The sequence below is a fragment of the Salmo salar genome, chromosome ssa11 (genome assembly GCF_905237065.1).
Source record: "Salmo salar chromosome ssa11, Ssal_v3.1, whole genome shotgun sequence".
NCBI classification, from domain to species: Eukaryota; Metazoa; Chordata; class Actinopteri; order Salmoniformes; family Salmonidae; genus Salmo; species Salmo salar.
The window spans coordinates 60,010,862-60,029,202 of NC_059452.1; the positions used below are offsets into that span (position 1 = coordinate 60,010,862).

Consider the following 18,341-nt stretch of genomic DNA (forward strand, 5'->3'; position numbering starts at 1 on the left):
GGGCAGGTTTTGGTGTGGAGTCTAACGTGCGTGCAAGTCAGAGGGTTTTCTCCAAACACACCCCGTGGCGCAATGAAAGTGAGGAACGGTGCACGCCAGCTGAGGTGGGATCACTGCCCTATTGGGCCGGGAGCACCACCGGCTCGTCTTGCCGCTCTGTCGGGAGGTGGAGCGTGAGCGCGTGCGATAGCACCCGAAATATGGTGAACTATGTCTGGGCAGGGCGAAGCCAGAGGAAACTCTGGTGGAGGTCCGTAGCGGTCCTGACGTGCAAATCGGTCGTCCGACCTGGGTATAGGGGCGAAAGACTAATCGAACCATCTGGTAGCTAGTTCCCTCCGAAGTTTCCCTCAGGATAACTGGCGCTCAAAGTCTCGCAGTCTTATCTGGTAAAGCGAATGATTAGAGGTCTTGGGGCCGAAACGATCTCAACCTATTCTCAAACTTTTTATATTTTTAAATTTCACCTTTATTTAACCAGGTAGGCCAGTTGAGACAAGCTCTCATTTACAACTGCGACCTGGCCAAGATAAAGCAAAGCAGTGCGACAAAAACAACTACACAGAGTTACACATAAACAAACGTACAATCAATAACACAATAGAAAAATCAATGTACAGTGTGTGCAAATGTAGAAGAGTAGGGAGGTAAGGCAATAAATAGGCCACAGAGGCGAAATAATTACAATTTAGCATTAACACTGGAGTGATAGATGTGCAGATGATGATGTGCAAGTAGAGATACTTGGGGTGCAACTGAGCTAGAGGATAAATAACAATATGGGGATGAGGTAGTTGGGTGTGCTATTTACAGATGGGCTGTGTACAGGTACTGACAGCTGATGCTTAAAGTTAGAGAGGGGGATATAAGACCTCAGCTTCAGTGATTTTTGCAATTCGTTCCAGTCATTGGCAGCAGAGAACTGGAAGGAAAGGCGGCCAAAGGAAGTGTTGGCTTTGGGGATGACCAGTGAAATATACCTGCTGGAGTGTGTGCTATGGGTGGGTGTGACCAGTGAGCTGAGATAAGGCAGGGCTATACCTAGCAAAGACTTATAGATGACCTGTAGCCAGTGGGTTTGGCGACGAATATGTGGTGAGGGCAAGCCAACCAGAGCATACAGGTTGCAGGGGTGGGTAGTATATGGGTTTTGCTGACAAAATGGATGGCACTGTGATAGACTACATCCAGTTTGCTGAGTAGAGTGTTGGAGGCTATTTTGTAAATGACATCGCCGAAGTCAAGGATCGGTAGGATAGTCAGTTTTACAAGGGTATGTTTTGCAGCATGAGTGAAGGAGGCTTTGTTGCAAAATAGGAAGCCGATTCTAGATTTAATTGTGGATTGGAGATGCTTAATGTGAGTCTGGAAGGAGAGTTTACAGTCTAACCAGACACCTAGGTATTTGTAGTTGTCCACATATTCTAAGTCAGAACCGTCCAGAGTAGTGATGCTAGTCGGGCGGACGGGTGCGGGCAGCAAATCGGTTGAAGAGCATGTATTTAGTTTTACTAGCATTTAAAAGCAGTTGGAGGCCACGGAAGGTTTGTTGTATGGCACCAGCAGCAAGAGCGACATCATTGATATATACAGAGAAAAAAGTCAGCCCAAGAATTGAACCCTGTGGCACCCCCATAGAGACTTCTAGAGGTCCGTACAACAGGCCCTCCAAATTGACACACTGAACTCTGTCTGAGAAGTAGTTGGTGAACCAGGCGAGGCAGTCATTTGAGAAGCCAAGGCTATTGAGTCTGCTGCTAAGAATGCGGTGATTGACAGAGTTGAAAGCCTTGGCCAGGTCAATGAAGATGGCTGCACAGTACTGTCTTTTATCGATGGCGGTTATGATATCGTTTAGGACCTTGAGCGTGGCTGAGATGCACCCATGACCAGCTCGGAAACCAGATTGCATAGTGGAGAAGGTACGGTGGGATTCGAAATGGTCGGTGATCTGTTTGTTAAATTGGCTTTTGAAGATTTTAGAAAGGCAAGGCAGGATGAATATAGGTCTATAACAGTTTGGGTCTAGAGTGTCTCCCCCTGTGAAGATGGGGATGACCACGGCAGCTTTCCAATCTTTGGGGATCTCAAACGATACGAAAGAGACGTTGAACAGGCTAGTAATAGGGGTTGCAACAATTTCGGCAGATCATTTTAGAAAGAGAGGGTCCAGATTGTCTAGCCCAGCTGATTTGTCGGGATCCAGATTTTGCAGCTCTTTCAAAACATCAGCTGTCTGGATTTGGGTGAAGGAGAAGTGGGGGGGGGGCTTGGGCAAGTTGCTGCAGGGGGTGCTGAGCTGTTGGCTGGGGTAGGGGTAGCCAGGTGGAAAGCATGGCCAACCGTAGAAAAATGCTTATTGAAATGATCGATTATCGTAGATTTATTGGTGGTGACAGTGTTTCCTAGCCTCAGTGCTCTTATTCTCCATGGACTTTACAGTGTCCCAAATTTTTGGGGAATTAGTGCTACAGGATGCAAATTTCTGTTTGAAAAAGCTAGCCTTAGCTTTCCTAACTGAGTATATTGGTTCCTGACTTCCCTGAAAGTTGCATATCACGGGGGCTATTCGATGCTAATGCAGAACGCCACAGGATGTTTTTGTGCTGGTCAAGGGCAGTCAAGTCTAGGGTGAACCAAGGCTATATCTGTTCTTAGTTCTACAAACTTCAAATGGGTAAGAAGCCCGGCTTGGAGCCGGGCGTGGAATGCGAGTTGCCTAGTGGGCCACATTTGGTAAGCAAAACTGGCGTGGCGGGATGAACTGAACGCCGGGTAAAGGCGCCTGATGCCGACGCTCATTAGACCCTAGAAAAGGTTGATATAAACAGCAGGACGGTGGCCATGGAAGTCGGAATCCGCTAAGGAGTGTGTAACAACTCACCTGCCGAATCAACTAGCCCTGAAAATGGATAAATATTCAAACGAGAACTTTGAAGGCCGAAGTGGAGAAGGGTTCCATGTGAACAGCAGTCGAACATGGGTCAGTCGGTCCTAAGAGATGTATGCTCTCTGGGCGAACGCCGTTCGGAAGGGAGGGGCGATGGCCTCGAAAGAGATTCAGGTTCAGATCCCCAAATCCGGAGTGGCGGAGATGGACGCTGCGAGTCGAACGGTAACGCGACCCTTTCCCAGAGAAGCTGGTGGGAATCCCGGGGAGAGTTCTCTTTTCTTTGTCAAGGACAGGGCGCCCTGGAATGGGTTCCGAGAGAGGGGCCCAATCCCTGGAAAGAGTTGCGGTTACGGCGGCGTCCGGTGAGCTCTCGCTGGCCCTTGAAAATCTGGGGGATAGGGTGTAAATCTCGCGCCGGGCCGTACCCACATCAGGTCTCGATTTATAAGTCCAGGATGATAGTAAAGTGGGCAATAAGTGACATTACAAGAAAGGGAACACAGATATAACCGTAAAAAAAGGTTGCAGGTTGGAGGGCCATCTAACAAAAGCAGATCGGAGGGCCGTCAAGCGAAACAGACCAATGAAGCGTGGATAAACAGCGCGAGTTTCTATAACTCTCTGAAGGCAGGGTAAGCTTCTCCCTTCCCTCGGTGTGGTGTTCTGGGCCAGGAGGGTGGCGTCGGCCCTCGCCCGAGCTCAGTTCCCCACATTTCACGTGGCCTGGGTTGCGCCCGACCGGCTCCACCCCCTATTTTCCTGTTAGGCACGGCCGCATGTCGAGACGCTCATGTCTCCGTCATAACAATGGGAGTCATTGTCCCAAAGGCAGGAAGGCAGGCAACAAGGCAGGCAACAAGCTTAGGTCCATAGAAAAGCATTGGGCTTATTTTGGACAGATTTTGGGGAGAGTAAAACCTCTAGCTTCACCTCTTCCTCTCTACTCTCTACTCCACCACACTACCAGCTGCCATCTTCTTCTCCTTTCAAGCACGCTCCTCTTCCGCTAAGCTTCTCTCTCTCCCTCTCTCTCTCGTCTATTTTTAGAGCTGGCTGATTTCTACCTTCTAAAACAGGCAAAATCTGTTGTGGAACAGAAAGGGTTTTTTCCCTTCTTTCACACATGAACATACTGTACACACACACACTCCGTTCCTCCCTCATCTGTCACTACACACATGGCGAGGAATCAATTTTCATGTGGGTACTTTACCTAAGGGACTTGATTGAAGGTTTTGGTTCAAACCAAGCCACATGAAAGACGTACTGTACACTAACGCAGGCTTGTTGTCTCTCTCTCTGTGTGTGTGTGTGTGTGTGTGTGTGTGTGTGTGTGTGTGTGTGTGTGTGTGTGTGTGTGTGTGTGTGTGTGTGTGTGTGTGTGTGTGTGTGTGTGGTGTGTGCGCGGACAGTGCTGGTCTGATTTCATCTTTCTGCTTAGCTAAGATCTGATCTTCTCCACCTCTCCCTCATCATTATCTCTCTCTCTCTCTCCCTCCCTCCCTCCCTGCAACACACACAAACCATCCCCAGGGGTTACACACCACCAAAACAGTACAACTACCATGTATAGAGAGCTCGCTACAGTACAGTAGCATCGTCCTCAAAAGAAAGAGGGCCGCCATGTTTAAAGGAGCTACCATACTGCCCCAGTTGGCAGAGAAGGACACTACCTATAGCTAGCTCCACTCCCCATGAACAGGAGATGAATATAACAGTGTATCCCAGAGGAGAGGAGGAACAGGGCTAAACGAAGGCAGGGAAATCTGTGCCTCAACACCAAACTAGCATCCGCTGAATTTCACGGTCTTTGTTTTGGGGCAACAGTGTATTCATGTGAAAAATAATTAAGTTACAGTGGTGACATACATTAGTGAAAAAGCGCACGCACATACACACACACATAAAAACACAGAACACACACATGCATAAAACACCCACACATACACACACACACTACTGTAGTGTAGGTCTTTAAGTTACATCTGTCCCACTATTGCATAACGTAATTGAAAACAGTATTGGGATCTGACTAATGTCCATATGTCCATTCATATACTTCAGCACCATGTCGGTGTCTTCCAAGTGCTGCTCTCTCTCTTTGGGGCTCAAACCATTTCAGGACCATGGCGCTCTCTACCAATGCATACTGTACACAGATGCTGAACTGCCATCACACGCACGCACATGCATGTACTGTATGCATCCATACACACAAACATACATGCACACACACACTTTCTCTGTTTGTTACTTATTCCGATGAACACCAAGATTGTTGAAACTTCAATCACTATTTAACTTTTATAAATAAATGATTTGGGGGAGTTAACAAGTGCACACTTCAGTGAAGGAATGAAGTATGCAGAATGGTGACGACACACAGCTTTAGATGATCTAAGAGTAGGGATGCACGATATATTGGTCGATATTAGCTAAAAATGCCAACATCGGTATCGGCCTGATGTCTAGTTTAACGCCAATGTGAAAGCTGACGTGCATACCTATAATGTAGGTACAGCACATAATGACGCCACATAAAATTTTCCGCTACTGTCAGGGATTTCTTCGTCGTCAGACGATATGGCGAAATCATCGTCGGAAAATGAGGACCAATATGCAGCAGAGTTGATATAGTTCATTTTGAACGTTTAATAAACTCAAAGATGAACATACAAAAATAACAAAACGAACTCACGATATACTGACAGTCCTGTTAGGCTCACGCACACTAAACACGAAACAATCTCCCACAAATACACAGACAAACATACCCAACTAATATAGGACTTCCAATCAAAGGCAACACCACACAGCTGCCTTCAATTGGAAGTCCACCCCAATTAACTCAACATAGAAATAGATTACCTAGACTAAACATAGAATTACATAAACAAGGAACAGTGCCCAAAAACCCCGGAATACATAAATCAAATGCCCTTTTTAGAAAAACCACCACCCCGAACCACATAAACCAAATACCCTCTGCCACGTCCTGACCAAACTACAATAACAATGAACCCTTATACTGGCCAGGACGTGACAGCTACACGTGCAACACAGCATCCCTAACCTAGCCCACAATGTCTGCTGTGTGGATCGAGCAGTCAACAAGTCGAGCAGTCAATTGAAAGATAAATAAAATTTCAGCGAGACAACTCAAAGGCGAAATCTATTAACGCCAAGATAATGGAATTCATTGTCCTTGACAATCAACCGTTCCCTGTCGTGGGTGATGTTGGCTTTCGCCGACTGGTTGAGCACCGGTACACAATAACGTTACCAAGTGCGCTATTGTTCAGATGTTGCCCTACCGGAGTACACAGTAATAGCGTCACTGCTATTATCTTCATGACATACTATGGAACGCTGTTTGGGTCTTTGCGTGTCAAAAAATATACACATTATTTGACGAATTAAATGAGCTTTTAATTTGACATGTCAAATAACACAGTTCTATTATATAATGTTGTGTGTTCTGAATTTGCACGTGCAAGCCAAGCGCCACCACTACTATCAGTAGCACTGTCAAAGCTGTACAAAAAAAGTCTGCAAACAAGCAAACACAAACAATGTGTTTACAATACCGTGTTGGTAATAAAGCATTATTTGTTCGACCGCAACTTCTGGGGTAGCTAGCTAGCTTTAGCTTGGTACTTAGATCGTGCCAATACAACCAGGCTGAAAACAATAACCAGTTGAAACTGCAGTCATTTAAACTATTCTTATTAATGATTAAGGAATCCTTGTGCGTAGGTATTAGCTTGGTAGCCACGTGTTGTTCGCCTATTGAAATTGAACTTCAGTTCATGAAAATAAATAGCTAGCCAGCTACTTAACCCTGTTGCCCAAAGCAGCCAGCTAGCTTCATCTGGCTAGTGAGACCTGACAGGGTTATGTGTTGAGAAGCTAGCCACATTAAGGATTAGGCACAATAGTGGAATTTACAGTTTGCCTTCAAAATAAAAGTACCTCTTTGAAATTGATGCAGAGGGTTACAATTGGTGGAATCATGCCATATTAAGACTAGATCATGTTAAACAAGGTTGGAATGTGAATCTGTTGCTAGCTAATTTGTCCTGGGATATAAACATTGAGTTGTTATTTTACCTGAAATGCACAAGGTCCTCTACTCCACCAATTAATCTACACATAAAACGGTCAACCGAATCGTTTCTATGCTTTTTCTTCTCTGGACTTTATATTGCGATTGGCAACTTTCATAAATTAGGTGCATTACTGCCACTGACCTCGTTCGTCTTTCAGTCACCCACGTGAGTATAACCAATGAGGAGATGGCACGTGGGTACCTGCTTCTATAAACCAATGAGGAGATGGGAGAAGCAGGACTTGCAGCGCGATCTGCGTCAGAAATAGAACTGATTTCTATTTTAGCCCGTGGCAACGCAGACGCTCGTTGGTGCGCGCGAGCAGTGTGGGTGCAATAATTGAATAACATAGGTTTCTACATTTATTTTGCACCCCTCGCGCACGCGACACAAGCAGTGTGGTCAGCCTGTTAGACCGCTGCATCCATGTGTGTGTTAACTATTTAACTGTTCTAGAATGCTTAAAAGACCGCAAAAATGTTAAATATTGGTTATTGGTATCTTTGTTTTGGCAAGGAAAATATTGGATATCGGTATCGGCCAAAAATGTCATATCAGTGCATCACTATCTAAGAGGAAGGGACCAGTCTGCTCCACTGAAGCCTATAGATCCCAGCTGGTGTAGAAACTGATGACTAAGACTAATCTGCTGTCCCAGGTACCACCCAGCATCTCTCTCTCCCTATGGAACATTCCGGGAGGATAGAGGGAGCCTAAGACTGGGATCTGGAACGGAACATACCATGGCGGCTAGCGTCCGGAGCTCCTTGTAAGGAAGAAGCCCATTAAGGAGAGCATCAATATTTCATCGCTGAGAAACATAATTGTGAAGGTTTCTAGCTGCAGGTCCGGGCCATGCCATTAGAGGGCAAACGTCAATACAGGAGGCCCCAGCATTTTTCTCTCTCTCTCTCACAGGACGCCTCAGCATCTCTCTCTCTCTCTCCCCCTCTCTCACACAGGATGCCTCAGCATCTCTCCCTCTCTCACACAGGACGCCTCACCATCTCTCTCTCTCACACACACACAGGACGCCTCAGCATCTCTTTCTCTCACAGGACGCCTCAGCATCTCTTTCTCTCACAGGACGCCTCAGCATCTCTTTCTCTCACAGGACGCCTCAGCATCTCTCCCTCTCTCACACAGGATGCCTCAGCATCTCTCCCTCTCTCACACAGGACGCCTCACCATCTCTCTCTCTCACACACACACAGGACGCCTCAGCATCTGTTTCTCTCACAGGACGCCTCAGCATCTCTTTCTCTCACAGGACGCCTCAGCATCTCTCCCTCTCTCACACAGGACGCCTCAGCATCTCTCCCTCTCTCACACAGGACGCCTCAGCATCGCTCTCACAGGACACCTCAGCATCTCTCTCTCTCTCACACAGGACACCTCAGCATCTCTCTCTCACACACACACACACAGGACGCCTCAGCATCTCTCTCTCTCTCTCTCTCCCTCTCCCCCTCTCTCCCTCTCCTTCTGAGGAGCAGTCACTGGAGAGGGCTTTCTCAGGCCGTCAGCAGTTTCTACTACTTCTACATTAAACAAATCATTAACCATTAGGTATCCGAGGAAGGAGCATATCCACTCTGCTTCACGTTATCAAATGATCCTTGAGTCCTGTTATTAGTCTCAATGAGGAGGTGTGTGTGTGTGTAGATATGTTTGTAAAATGCAGGATTAAGGTAGCCATACACTCTTAGAAAAAAGTGTTCCAAAAGGGTTCTCGGTAGATCCATTTGTAGACAGTTCTAGGAAAAACCTTTAGATGATAAAATGGTTCTTGGTAGAACCTTCATAGAGGATTCTAAGCAGAACCCTTCATAGAGGGTTCTAGGTAGAACCATATACAGACGGTTCTTTGAAAAAGCCTAGAACCCTCTGCAAAAGTTTCTACCCAGCCCCAAAAAAGGGTCCCCCTATAGGGACAACACAAATAACCCTATATGGTACTACTTAGCACCTTTTCTAAGAGTGTACAATACACAGTGTGTGTATGTGAAAGTGTGGTTCTGAGACATCAGTGGATAATGAGTAAATCACTTCTACTCTATTAGAGTTCTGTATCTCTGTCCTTGGTTGTAAGTCCTCCCTCATCTGATTACCTCACTGACTCATTGACTGGGTAGCTGTTACAAGGATTGTCCAGCCAAGTGATAGGGATCCTGCGCCAAACACATTAAGTAGACTCTCAGATTGTGTCAAGTTGTGACAATTAAAAGTAAGCAGTATGCTGTAGCTAAAACAGGCCCACAGAGGTAGCCTATTCTAAAAAGTTTCAAACTATCCAAACTTCCTACTTCTAGAGTTTAATTCCACTCAACAACCTATTAAAGCGGGAACTATAACGTTGAGCCTTGCATTCTAATGCCTAGTATTTTCCCGCAGTTCTCCACTCTCGCCCTGCGAGTGCCCTTGAAACGAAAGGTCCTCCACCCTCTCTCTCTCGTCTTGATGCTGTTTAGCAGGCGAAATTTGAAGTCCTCCCGAAAACGCAATCAAGCCGGTTGACAGTCTGCCAACACAATGTGAATGTAAACAACACCTCCGCACCGCTCTCAGTGAGCTCGAGCCCATGGCCAAGTCATTTCACTGATGTCATGGCTTTTGGAGCCCGCCAAACTTGGCCAAGGCCCGTTCAAGCCTGCTCGAATTCACACCGCATCAGGAGGTTCTGACCTGACTAAGCCCAATAGCCTGGTATGTTTTTTTTATCCAACTCTGCTTCTGTTGTTCTCACATTTCCTTTATTGAGCAAAAACTCTGCATATCGCCTCTTACTGTGTTATTTAAGTCCGCAAACAAATTAGACTTTCCCAAGTCACACTGAAATAGTGTTGATTGCAAATAGGCATTGCGATAAGTTACCCCTTGCCTGGATGTTCCCTGGACTATAGTTCAGGCCTGTCAATTCAACTCATTCTTTAATTCATCACCCTCACTGCAGCAACTTCCAACATCAATTTCAGTGCATTCCAATAAACCAACCACTCCACCTTTTCAACTAACCAGAGTGCAGAATCTCTCAGGTGGGTTCCCGCAGGTGATGCCCGGTGGGTCCACCTTCACCCGCATGTAGTCCTTCATGGACTGGGCCTTGGGCTGGCATGCATACTGCTCCCACACGGCGCCATCGTCCGTGCTCACCAGGGACTTGCACAGGTCGTACTGGCCCAGCGTCAAGGAGGCAAAGCAGTGCAGGAGGAGCAACACGGCCTGGCGGAGCATGGCACGAGAGTGGTCCGAGGACGAGTGGGGTCTGGCGGCAAAGGGCGAGGGCGGCCACATTAGTCAGAGTTGGGGCGAAGAGCATGGAACTCGACTGAGTATCATACGGACACAGTAAGTAACTTTGTTGTCACCAAGATGCGTCTGCACGCTCACCTGAGCTTAAGGGGACGTTTTGGGGATGATGGAAAAAATACAAATGCACTAAGAGAAATAAAAGTGTTCGAGTTGGCTAAGTCAATTCACAGCCGTTCAACAAACGTGGGCCTACAAATATCACAGGTCCTTTAGGAAATTAAACTAACTTGTTTTGATGTCGGATATGGAAAAGTGACAAATAATAGAGCAGGGGGCGTCGAAAGTCAGAGAAACTTCTCATCTACTTCAACCATATAGTGGCGCCAGTGCTGCGTTTGCGGTGGTGGGGGTGATGGTTGGAAAATCAGCAGAACAAATCCATATTTCAGAGGTCCTTTTCGGCTGGAAGAGATGAGAGCTTCCCGCTAGGGATGATAAGGTACAGTTGACTATGTCTTTAGATACAGCCATCAGGTCGTGACGCAGCGGTCCGGCGCCTTGCCTCAATGATTGTCCTGGAAAGAAGAGGGAAATGATAAGGATATTAGACTGATAGAGGGAGAGAGAGACTACATAGCATAGTTTATCTTGTTCATCACATGTTTCGCTTATCTTATTTTCCAATATTGGACATTTAGGCTACATAACCTAATTTGTATTGGGAGAGTAGGCCTATGACTGAACTTCCAAGAAACTGGACAAAACCATGTAGGCTGACACAGAGGATATTGTAAGCAAACAGATGTTTGTATGTAATACCGTATGTCATTGTGATCGTGTAGGTGACATATTTCCGAGATAATATTTCCAGAATTATGCACAAGTTTTTAAGTCATATGCAGGGCTTGATGGCAATTTTCAAAAGTTGGGTATGTGTGGGTGGTGTGCTTTGGGCGTGGACTGTCAATGAAAGAATGAAAGATATATGAGCTAAAACTTAATTTATGATGTATCATATGCATTGCGTCTTGGAAGGGGGGTTGAAGAAAAGTGAAAAAGTCACTCCACCACTTTGTGCATTCGTTCCATAAAATATGAGGCATCCTAACTTTACCTGCATCACCATGCATTATATCTGACATAGCACTTAGTAAATTATTACACACACCTTCACTCTGCTGTCCTGATTGCGCCCCTGCGTAAATGTAACAGTATAGCTTCCGTCCCTCTCCTCGCCCCAACCTGGGCTCGAACCAGGGACCCTCTGCCGCCTATGCGCGAGAGAGTTTGAATCGGCATCGCCTTTCCAAACGCTAGATGACCAGAGTGAGCAAAATGCGTTTTAATTGGATTAACCCTGTTCACAGTTTGGCTTCGCTGTCCCACAGATATATTTTTTCTCCGCGAAAATTAGGTAAAGCTAAATTCAGCTTTTAGTTTGAAAGTCGCCAAAGCTGTTGTTTAACTCGAAATACGGTATAGAGGTGTGTCTGACTAGTGCTTCTGCTTGCTTCAGCAGCGCCAATCGAAGGTAGCAACCGTTCAGGCTGCATTTCATTTGGTAGCCTAATAAATCATATTATTTCTAAACATAATATGAAGTGACAACTGTTTTATTGATTGCAGAGTATATGCCTATTAATATTTTGAATAGTGAGTGACAATGTAATAGTCTACATCACTCGAAGTGAGCGGTGCGTTTTAGACTAGGTTTCGTAATCTCGTAAAAAAAAAAAATCTAACATTTTGACACGTGTCCGATTTGCGACTTACTTAGAACATTCATCTGATCCGGGAGAGCTTCTCTGTCCCTTTATACGACCGCCTCTCTGCCGTAAACCTTGCACGGCTCCATCTACACTATCGGGCTCCTGTCGAGGTGTAGGTTACTGTACTCCACTCCTGTTATCTGGTCTGGTCTCCTTGTTGGTCTTCTCCAGCGGGTAACTTTTTTATTACACCGCGGAAGGCTGCACAGGGTAGAACGGTGTCCTAGATCTGGAAACGGGCGGTTGGGAAAAAAGAGCGTGATTTCCAGCGTGCAGGAGAATCAAAAGTGAAAATATTGACTTTGAGGAAGGGCTGGTGCCCGTTTCTTCTCCTCCCACTTTACAAGCTCGGGTTTACCCGGGATGCTCAAGGGCAGAAAAAAATGCTGGGTGGAAAATCTCTCTCTCCCCTTCTCTCTCTTATGTACTCACTTACCCTTCTCTCTCTCTTATGTACTCACTTACCCTTCTATCTCTCTCTTATGTACTCTCTCTCTCTCTCTCTCTCTCTCTCTCTCTCTCTCTCTCCTTAATGCCTGGGCTAAATCCTTTTCACCATCACTTCCAATCACTTTCAGGGCTTTTATCTGCTAACCTCCGGGGCGGGCGGCGCAACTTCGCTCTCGACGCTTTCTCGCGTGGGCCGACGTGCACCAAACTGAACTGTCCCACAGGCTGATCAGCACGCGCTGCTTAAAGGACCTGCGGAGAAGTGGAGCTATAGCCTATGTTGTATCGTTCTGCTCTCTGTGTCACCGATTCATCCTGTGCGTCCGAGCGGTCCGATAGTTGTATCAGGAAATCGCTAGCAGCAGATAAACCAGAGTTGTTTACGCGTTTTAAACGTGTTGGATAGATGGCGGTTTAGATGCGGGACATAAACACTGCGCGGGTTTAACACCATCTATATTGGATTTCTATTTGACATATCTTTTTCAACTGTGCTGTTTCACAAAAGTTCTGAACCTTTCTATTCTCATTGTTTCTACAGATTGAAAATAAAATGTTTTGCTAAAAGTATTATTATATAATTGATCGATTGACTATGCCTTTTCAGATCGCTCAGTAGTGCTATCTGCAGGGTTAGCTCCAGGTAAATGTTGCAATTCTTCAGCCATTCCTGAACCTGCGACCAAAAACAAGCTACATATGGACAGTACCAAAACAAATTATCTAATGATTCTGCCTCTTCGCATCAAAATCTGCAGAGCTGGGAAAGTTGTATCCCCCATATAATTAAAATTCCATTGGTTGCAAGAATTTTGTATAATAATTTAAATTGAAAATTTTTGAATCTGGCGTCGTTTTGCGTATCTGTTCATCATAAACCATATGTGCCATGGAATCAGTACGTCACAAATCTTTTCAACTTTTTTGCAATCTATATGGCACGGCTGTCAATGTTTTGGTCCTTAAATTGAACTGGTATACTTTTTTATTTATCACAATTTTCTTCAACCAATGATGGTCTTTAATGCAGGGCCGACAGGCAAGTTCCTTACTTTCCACTTTCCTCTTCCATTTTTGCAGTAATGCTGCATTAGTTGGTTGTAATTTTGGGTAGAGCAGACATTTCCATATGTTTTTGTTGGCTGCTGTGTGACATAGCTCCACCGGTCCTATAAAAAAAAATGTAACCTTTATTTAACTAGGCAAGTCAGTTAAGAACAAATTCTTATTTTCTATGACGGCCTAGGAACAGTGGGTTAACTGCCTTGTTCAGGGGCAGAATGACAGATTTTTACCTTGTCAGCTCCGGGATTCAATCCAGCAACCTTTCAGTTACTGGTCCAATGCTCTAACCACAAGGCTACCTGCCACCCTTATAGCTCTGGCTAGCATTGGTTTATGTTGTTGATGTGCATAACTGCAATAAAAAACACAGTTCCACTTACCAGGTGATGATCATTTCAAACTTAACTTCTTGTTGAAAGTTATTCTTTAAAAGGGAGAAGCAAACACATTTAGCAACAACATCCTCTTTGATAACACCTGCTGCAGCCACTGCAAACTAGCCCACAACAAAAGCTTCTAGCTAGACCATGGGAAAAATACTGCTCGCTATTGCTCAGTGACCTGTTAAGCTATCTAGCTAGATACTAGCTAACATTAGCGAGCTGAATCCTAGCTCTTGAAAACTCTAGGCGGCATTCTGCCTTCTCTCTACAGTTTTCAGCGGGCAGCTTTGCCCACAACTGGCTCATGTGAACTACAATCCTGACGCTGTGTTTTGATGTTTAGAAACATCAGTAATCATCGCTTGCGATATGGCTTTCAAAACATGGCCCTTATCTTTCATCAGCGAGAAAAAATCATTCAAATAAAAAGATGAACTTACTGTAGCCGTTTTGCACAGATCCATACAGTTATTGGTGCCTCCTGTCTGACGAAACGACACTTTTGCGACACTTCCAGAGTCATGCTTACACAGTGTTCAGCGCAAGCTAGATAACTAATTAGCACAGGTGGTCTTCTGTCTGTTTTTGGTAAACAAGCGCTGTAACATAGCGATATAGCTGCGTGGGAACACTAACCCTAACCGTATAAAGGTGTGTATCAATTTAACCTTTTTTATTATTATTATTTCTCGCTGATATGAAATATAAGGTCCTTATGCTTCCAAAAATGTACCACAAGTGATGCGTGTTAATGTTCAGACCGAGCGTCGGGGCTCTTAACAAAACTCATGATCAAGGGCTAGCTGAATCCCAGACATAGGGGGAAAGCGTGAGAGGAAAAGTATGCCTTTGGGAGCATTTCACCTTTACTTTTTATGTAGCCTACAACAGGTAGGCCCCCTAATTATGTAAATATAAATGTCAGGTCAGCAACGATAGGTAGCTATCCTAGTTGCAGTCGCTAAGCTAACGTTAGCTACCTAGCAGCACCACCACAATATTATGTCCTTTACCTTTAATAATAATAGCTAGCTAGAAGAATAACTATTTAGATGCTTACTTGAAAGGTTGCTACTGGCTGCCGGATGCAAGATGTATGAGACAGAACCCTGATGGAGCAAGATGGATGAAGCTGCTAGCAAATCCACTGGCTGGTTAGTGCAGCTAGCTTGTCAAAATGTCTAATCAGATGAAGTGATTGTTCTGATAGAAGACAGTGCAAAGAAACAATTGCTGCTACCGCACAATATCTTTTTTTCAAACAACTCGTACACAAAAAAGGGAATTATCACAATCTTTTTAAATGTCTGTTTTATTTCGACCTCATAGTGTGGCAATATCATCCCAAACTAATTTTAGATGTTCAGACTGCACTGTCCCTTTAACATTTATTTTAAGCCTTTTCCAGAAAAGAGAATTAGACAAAACATGAAATAAATAGTCTGACGATGGTGCTGGACCATCTGACATAAAAAGAAAAGGGGAAAGTATGATGAAAAAAAAATTGTAATAAAGGTTCAAATCCAGGTCATGTGACATGATTAACCAAAACACAGGGCCCTACTATAGGCTGCTGGGGGATGAAGGTAGGGATGAAGGTAGGCATAATTTAATTTCTAAAATATCAAGCCCCTCATTCATCACCATCATCACTGCTGACATTTGAATCAAGTTACATTGAAGTGGATCTAGTGGAGTGTAAAACTATTGGAATATACAATATTCCAATCGTTTACCAGGTTTTACCTGTTTTTGATCACCATTATACAGTAAAACCTTGAGAATTGGGAGGGGTAGTATTATCAAAGACAGTACAGTATGAAGATAGGCAAAAACTGCTTCTCGAAATATAAATCCCCGATCACACTTGTAGGTGATATCATGGCGATGTTGGCTAGCTAAGCTCATGCGTAGTATCACGTCATCTGGTCTAACGGTCATCAAGCGCCGAGCTGCGCATTTGCAGGCCATCAAAGGCACTCCTTCGATATAAAGTTGTTTTTGATGAAATTGGAAATGTGTCACTTTGTTGGAGTAATAACATCTTCAACTACTTACAACATTGTCTCGAATTTAGGTTGTGCCTTTAGATTTTGAGAAAATGAACAACTAAGGAAGAATTTTCACTTCTCTCATTGACTTCTCAAACCCCAAACCCTGGCCTGGTCGGTTTCACAAGCGTTCCCGGAAGTCTCGCAATGTTGTGCATCTAGGCTTAGAAACTCTATGGTATTATCAAATTATTCAGCCTTGATGTAACAAAAGTTTAGGGAAGCAATAGATGTGATGCATTGTTTCCATAGGCCTAACCATCTCAAGCAAGACCAAAGACCAGCAAATAAATAGAGTATAGTTTTATTGATCCCAACTTTGGAAATTATTTTATCACCTCAAGCATCATCAATGATTACAAGGATAAGACAAGGCTTAAGGACAAACACATAATAAAAAAAAACATATAAGACACGTATGAAAGCACCTGCATGCTGCACCTTAGTAGCCAGAAAGATAGAGACCAATACTTTAGCATACTTTAATTAGCAATAAAATGTCCAATAAGTTGACTACAAACAGAAAGTTGAATACAAAAACATACATGTCAATAATATCCAAAGTGAGATCATTCATTGACGTATTTATTGATGCTGAAATGTTCTGATGCCAAGTCTCGTTTCAAGTGAACTGGATTCGATGTGACCAAACTAGCTAATGTCAGTGACAGTGCTGACGTCAGGAAAATGACCAAATCTAAATCAGGTGTGGGCCTTTGAGAAAGATGTCAGGACTCATATCATATGGACAGCTTTTCTAACTTTGATGAATGCCACATCCTAATGCATGTTATGTGACTCCAAGCTATCACGGGCCAATTTAGCCTGTTTATTTACTTATTTTCTCAACTGTCATCGGCATTTTAGAGTGTTTATATGAAGACTTCATTACAGAGTAAAACATTTATTCGTAGATGGGTGAAGGGGGCACTGCAAGGGTTAAGAAGAATCTGAAAGATGTGAGAAAGACAGAGGAGACGCGGCAAGGACAAACTATCGATCAACGCCACGCTGTACTGTCAGTGTTCCCTTCCAAATCTCTCTCACTCTCTCTCTCTCTCTCTCTCTCGCTCTCTTTCTCCTCTTCTCTTCTCTCTCTCTTTCTCTCTTCTCTTCTCTCTCAAATCACCATAAAGAAAGTTGTAAACCAGAAAACCCCATGACATTGTTATTACACCATAGCCTATTGTAGCTTCGGGTTCTTCTCTTGTAATACATGTCAGAGCTTTTAAATGTTTGAAGTGCAACGCAGCTGTCACCAGCTGGGCTCATATTGTCCCTGCGTATGAGATCCGTGGAGAAAGTACCAGAGTACAAACTGTCAGTCTGCTTTAGGACCATGAATTGCCCCTTCAGAATGCCTGGCGATGCGCGGCTAGTGACGAGCTGTCGATGTTCCTGAAATGAAATCGCGAGCGCCAAGCGGGATCAAATACCCTTCTGAAGTTTTCTTCAAAGCTGGTTCGTTTTGTGACATCCACAATCAAAGATTGAGTCAAAGAGTTGGATAATTTATCAATCTATAATCTGTTTAAATTAAATCAATAGCCTACAACTTGGTTATGCAAAAAAATGTGTTGTGATTATTGTGCCATTATTATGATAGGCCTATACCTAAAAAACAAAACATTACAATGTCAGGGGTGCAACTTTCACTGGGGACGGGGTCATATCTCCCCCACATTCCGAAATAGAAAATGGAAATGGTGTGCTTTAGGACCATGCGATGTTTTGAGCTGAGTGTGGTTCCCAATCAGAGGCAGCTGTCTATCGTTGTCTCTGATTGGGAATCATACTTAGGCAGCCTGTTTTCCACCTGAGTTTTGTGGGAGGTTGTTTTCTGTTTAGTATTCTGTTACCTGACAGAACTGTTGGCTTTTCGTTTTGTTACTTTGTTCGAGTGTTTTTTGATCTAATAAAATCATGAACACTTTCCACGCTGTGCTTTGGACCACTCATTCCGATGAGAGCCGTTACAGAACCTCCCACCAAAACCGGACCAAGCAGTGTGGCCAGGAGAGTTGGACATGGGACGAGATCCTGGAAGGCAAAGGACCCTGGACGCGGATTGGGGAATATCGCCGGTCAAGGGAACAGATGGAGGCAGCGAGAGATGAACGGCAACAATATGATTAACTAGCACGGCCACAACGGAAGCCCGAAAAGGCAGCCCCCCCCAAAAAATAGGGGGGGGGGGGGGGCACACGGGGAGATTGGCGGAGTCAGGGGTAAGACCTGAGCCAACTCCCCGTGCTTACCGTGGGGAGCGTGTGACCAGTCAGGCACTGTGTTATGCGGTGATGCGCACCGTATCTCCAGTACGCATTCACAGCCCGGTGCGCTCATTGCCTGCGCCCCGCATTTGCCGG

At 44.7% G+C, this 18,341-nt stretch overlaps 1 protein-coding gene across 6 annotated transcripts in view; it reads right to left on the reverse strand.

Moving 5' to 3' along the window:
• LOC106562870 (netrin-G2) overlaps positions 1 to 12,649 on the reverse strand; it is a 167,992-nt gene extending 155,343 nt beyond the window's left edge. The window contains exons 1-2 of one of the 6 annotated variants that reach the window (XR_006757594.1): positions 12,028 to 12,649; positions 10,018 to 10,829 (exon numbers count right to left, since the gene is read on the reverse strand). Coding sequence is in view for 5 of the 6 variants with exons in the window: in XM_014127925.2 (XP_013983400.2) it covers positions 10,018 to 10,296 (279 nt within the window). In the remaining variant the exon portion in view is untranslated. The remainder of the gene's footprint in view (positions 1 to 10,017; positions 10,830 to 12,027) is intronic. The other 5 variants (XM_014127925.2, XM_014127927.2, XM_014127928.2 and 2 more) reach the window with 5 other exon arrangements.
• Between the last annotated feature and the right edge of the window lie 5,692 nt (positions 12,650 to 18,341).